The 5,238-nt window shown below is 35.0% G+C and overlaps 1 protein-coding gene across 1 annotated transcript; it reads left to right on the forward strand.

Annotated features, from left to right (window-relative positions):
* Positions 1-3,397: 3,397 nt before the first annotated feature.
* On the forward strand, positions 3,398-4,183 carry LOC112639283. The gene has a single exon (XM_025412685.1). The coding sequence runs from the start codon at positions 3,398-3,400 to the stop codon at positions 4,181-4,183; it is 786 nt and encodes a 261-aa protein (XP_025268470.1).
* Positions 4,184-5,238: the final 1,055 nt, after the last annotated feature.

Here is a 5,238-nt window from a genome sequence, read left to right on the forward strand (position 1 = left end):
TATAATAAGCGCTACATATTTTTAATACCATAACACCTTAATGATAATTAGCTGAGTTAAAATTATATAAGTAGTAATTCTCATTGAAAGTCATTTAAACCATTTTGCTATTAATTTTTTTGATTGCATTTTATAAATGTATATATTTTTTAGAGTTCCTATTTAGCGTCTTTAGGAGGCAATAATATATCTTCCCGAACAAATCGAATGTTAAAGCTTCTCTTTACCAATGATCTCGCATCTCAATATAACTTTTTGGGTTCTAGACAACAAAAACTTGCATTTAGTAAATTGCAGTTGTGTAAATGTATCATAAGTAAGTATTTGGAAACAAATATTATTTATTGAAAGCCTTATTTTTTGAAAGCTTTATTTTTTGAAAGCCATTAAATTTAATGATTTTCTTTCTTAATGTTTATATGTTTGAAGATTAATTCTATATGGTATCAGATTATTGGTTTAAAATTTCTTGGCTTAAAATTTTACCGAGAATAAATCGTTGAATTATTAGTGTATCAAATTACTGTAAAAACTTGACATTTTCTCTAAAAGTTTTTTCAACGATTCTAAATTTTAATTTAATTGCTCTTTTAAAATTTTTCGGAAAAATTAAGAATTAGAAAATTTTAAAAATTATCTTACTATTACTACTATTATTTCGTGCTATACAATTTTTCAGATATATTATAAATTGTTATTCTATTAATCTATTAAATCATAATTTTTAAATCATAATTTTTTCTCTAACATAGTTTAAGCTTAAAAATATGTAATTGTTTTTGTAAGAGTCTGCTTCTAAAGAAACAGTTTTTCAGTTAGTATTAAAAAATATTTAAGGCTTTGCGCGAGCACACACACACACACACACACACACACCTCTCTCTCTCTCTCAATATCATTGAAATATGCCAGCGGTATATCAAATAAATTTATATATTAAATTTGTGTTTACACTTTTTCTAAATATTTTTTGTTAATTTCAAATTATTGATAGTTTTTTAGAAAGATATTTAGAAATCAAAATACTTATTAAAAATAAAAAACTTGTTGTTATTATTGTATTATTTAATATTATTATTTAATGTATTATTTAATATTAAGTGCTAAGTCTTTAATATTAAGTGTTAAGTCTTTAATATTAAATGTTAAGTCTTTCATCATAAATATAATCTTTTTAGAAGCTGCTAAACTTTGTGATACAGAATCTTCGGAAAAACAAGTTGAAGATGCTATAAAAATATGTCTTAAACATGCTTCACAACGAATGAAAAATAGAAGAGAAACTGTTTAAATAATCTTAAAAAGACTTGAATTAATTTTTAAACTTATTTAAAATATATATAGTACTTTAATATCACTGTTAAAATGTTAAAAGAAAAGAAAATGTAGGGAAACGCCAATTCTACCGACGTGTAGCATGTAATGTTCATGTATTGTTTCTAAATGAAGTCTTCATTTGTGATGATAAAAAGCAAAGTCTGAATGTCTCAAACATTAAAGAAGCTACTTCATGTGATACACACAATTGGTGATGTAGATTCTCAAAATCGAAAAATATTACAGAAGTTTTTTCACATGATAACAATGATGTTAATATACTTCTAAATGTAGGGAATACATTTGATGATAATAATGATTATATGTCTGATAACTCAGTTATTATATCCGAATATTCTGTTGATTTTAACGCAAATTTTCAATCTATAACAGATAATTCAGAATCTGAAAGCACACACATTTTAGATTTAAAAACATCATTAGCACAATGGATTTTAAAGTTTCAAATACCTCATGTTGCTGTCAATAATCTTTTACAAATTCTTACTCCATTACATCCTGAATTGCCTTTAGATAGCAGAACTTTACTACAAACACCAATTTCTATAGTTATTAAAAAATTAGAAATGGTGAATATTGTCATATCGGTATAAAATTTGGATTGTAAAATGTCATTTCTGCAACAAAATGTTTTTTAAATGACACAGTTGAGTTAAGTTTTAATGTTGACGGTGTACTTTTATTTTCTAGTAGTAATATCCAGTTTTGGCCAATTTCATGTTTGGTAAAAAATTTTGAAAGCAAACCATTTATTGTAGGTTTATTTTGTGGAACTGCTAAACCGAAACCTCTTGATAAATACTTAAATAACTTTGTTGATGAACTTTCTGATTTATTACAAAATGGGTTTAACTTTAATAATAAAATATACATAATTAAAATTCACAGTTTTATATGTGATGCTCCGGCAAGAGCATATGTAAAATGTATTAAATCACATGGAGGATACCATGCATGTGATAAATGTACAGAAAATGGTGAATTTCATGGTCGAGTATCATATCCAGTGTGGCGTTCCTGACGCTCGCCACATCGAGCGCGATCTCAGGAAGCGCCGACCTGACGCTCGCCACATCGAGCACGTTCTCGGGAAGCGCTGACTAGAATCATGAAGTTGGCGCAACATCAGTTTTAATTAATGCCGCTGAAAGGCGCGGCAGATTAAGATAATTTTCTCGCTATCGGAAAACATTGAAAAGCGTATATAAGAAGATGCGGTCAACGACTAATCAATCACTTGTAACCTCGCAATAAATAACTTATAGCTATTCAGCGAATTCTCTTTTGACCCTTGTGATTATTCTCTCCTCCGAGACCTTCGAGATCCTCCGAGATCTTCCAGATCTACGAGATCCACGAGATCTCCAGATCTTCCAGAACCTCGAGTCATCCAGATCTTCGAGAACCTTGAGTCCTCCAGATCCTCCAGATCTTCGAGAACCTCGAGTCATCCAGATCCTCCAGATCTTCGAGAACCTCGAGTCCTCCAGATCCTCCAGATCATCGAGATCTCGAGTCCTCAAGATCCTCTAGATCTTCAAGAACCTCGAGTCTGCCAGATCCTTCTGACTCTCGAGTCTTCAAGATCCTCCAGACCTTCTAGATCCTCGAGACGTCCAGATCCTGCCTAATCTTGCAGACCATCAATACCTCCGAGACCTACTAGATCTTCAAGATCTCCAAGATCTTCCAGATCTACTAGACCATCCAGATCTTCGGAGATCTTCCTCTATGGTCACTGACCCTCGGAAAGTTATCCAGTTTCTTTCCTGGAAACTTATACCAATAGACCTGGTCGAAAGAAGATTCTCTCGAAGATTTTCTCCCATCCCGGTGACTCCTAGAGCATCTCCAAGGACTCCTCGTTCCTCCAACAGAAAATCTAGGGGAACTCAAACCGAAGCAAGAAATAGTCGAGGAGAAAAACTAGCGAAGATTAGGATAACTAAGACCTCGCCAAGAATAACTTGGCAACCAAAAATCATTGAAATAAATAATAATGTAAATAAATAATAAATAAATATTAATGTAAAAAGTCCACTAAACTGGTAACCCCGACATGGACGGAGACAACCAACAAATTGGCCGCCTTGCAATCAAGGCATCTCCTTTCTGGCCTGAAGAACCTGAACTCTGGTTTGCTCAACTAGAAGGCCAATTTACACTAGGAGGAATAACACAAGACGCAACAAAATATTTATATGTTATAGCACACATTGAAACTAAGTACGCTCGGGAAGTAAGAGACATTATTACGCAACCCCCGGAAGCCGGAAAATATGAAACAATTAAAAAAGCACTTATACAACGTTTGACAATCACTCAAGAACAACGAACTCGCCAATTACTTGAGCATGAAGAGTTAGGTGATAGAAAACCATCTCAATTCCTACGACATTTGCGAACACTTGCCGGATCAAATATACCGGAACATCTTCTCCGCACTTTATGGATTGGACGACTGCCCTCACAAATGCAAATCATATTAACAACAAGGTCAGAAGACAGACTAGAGGAAGTTGCTGAACAAGCCGACCGAATTGCCGAAGTAACAAACCGATCAATAGCAGCTACTACAAACAGTACTACCGAAAAACAGACGCTAGAGGAACAAATAAAAAAATTAACTGAGCAAGTCGCAAAGTTAAGTAAAAGACAATTTAATCGCTCTAGAAGCCGATCCAGAAATTGGTCGCCAAGAAGACGATCGCAGAGTAAATCACAGAATCGAACAAGTCAAGAAGACGAGGAAACCTGTTATTACCATCGACGTTTCGGAAACAAGGCTAATAAATGCCAGCAACCTTGCAAATTCAAAAAGGAAAACGAAGAGGAGAGTCATTAATGGCGGCAAATGACTCGAATCCTCATACTTGCCGCCTCATAATCACAGATATCAAAACCAAAGTCCCATACCTAATAGACACGGGATCAGATGTCAGCGTCTATCCTCGCAAATTAGTCCAAGGTCCGCTTTGGTCAAGCGCATATCAACTTTACGCAGCTAATGGAACGATTATACGCACCTTTTGACAAATAACGCTGGAACCAAATTTTGGACTAAGGAGAACATTCCTTTGGCGGTTTATCATAGCTGATGTCACACAACCACTCATCGGCGCTGATTTTCTATCTTTTTACCACCTGCTTCCAGACTTACAAAAAGGACGACTAATCGATGGGAAAACAGGACTTTTTACACAAAAACTTAAACCCGTTGGCGAGAAGGGGAACATCAGCTCCATCAAAATTTTACCAAAACGGATGAAATACCGTAACCTTCTCGCGGAATTTCCCGACATAACTAAATTAGGCGGAGTCAGAAAAGAAACTCGACACTCAACAGTCCACTACATCAAAACCACGGCAGGTCCACCAGAAGGATGCCGCCCACGCCGTTTAGCTCCCGACAAATTAAATGCAGCCAAAGCTGAGTTCGATCTTTTACTGAACGAAGGGATAATTCAACCTTCAAAAAGCCCCTGGGCCTCTCCTCTCCATATGGCACCCAAAAAAGAAAATTCTTGGCGACCTTGCGGAGATTATAGAAAATTAAACGCAAGAACCGTACCAGACAGATACCCAATACCTCACATAGAAGATTTCACGCAGACGTTAGAAGGCAAAAGAGTATTTTCAACCTTAGACTTGGTTAGAGCATACAATCAAATACCTGTACATGAAGAAGATATTCCCAAAACGGCAATTGCAACTCCTTTCGGCCTTTTTGAATACAAATATATGCCTTTTGGATTACGCAACGCAGCTCAAACATTCCAGCGTTTCATTAACGAAGTCTTGCATGGACTAGATTTTTGCTATACATATATTGACGATATCCTCGTGGCATCTAAATCAGAAGAAGAACATGAAACACATCTACGGGAAGTATTCCAGCGT

Source organism: Camponotus floridanus, unplaced genomic scaffold, assembly GCF_003227725.1.
Source record: "Camponotus floridanus strain SB8 unplaced genomic scaffold, Cflo_v7.5 scaffold548, whole genome shotgun sequence".
Lineage (NCBI taxonomy): Eukaryota > Metazoa > Arthropoda > Insecta > Hymenoptera > Formicidae > Camponotus > Camponotus floridanus.

Coding starts and splice junctions, on each gene's coding strand:
- LOC112639283 (XM_025412685.1), top strand. CDS start 3,398: ATGGACGGAGACAACCAACAAATTGGCCGCCTTGCAATCAAGGCATCT.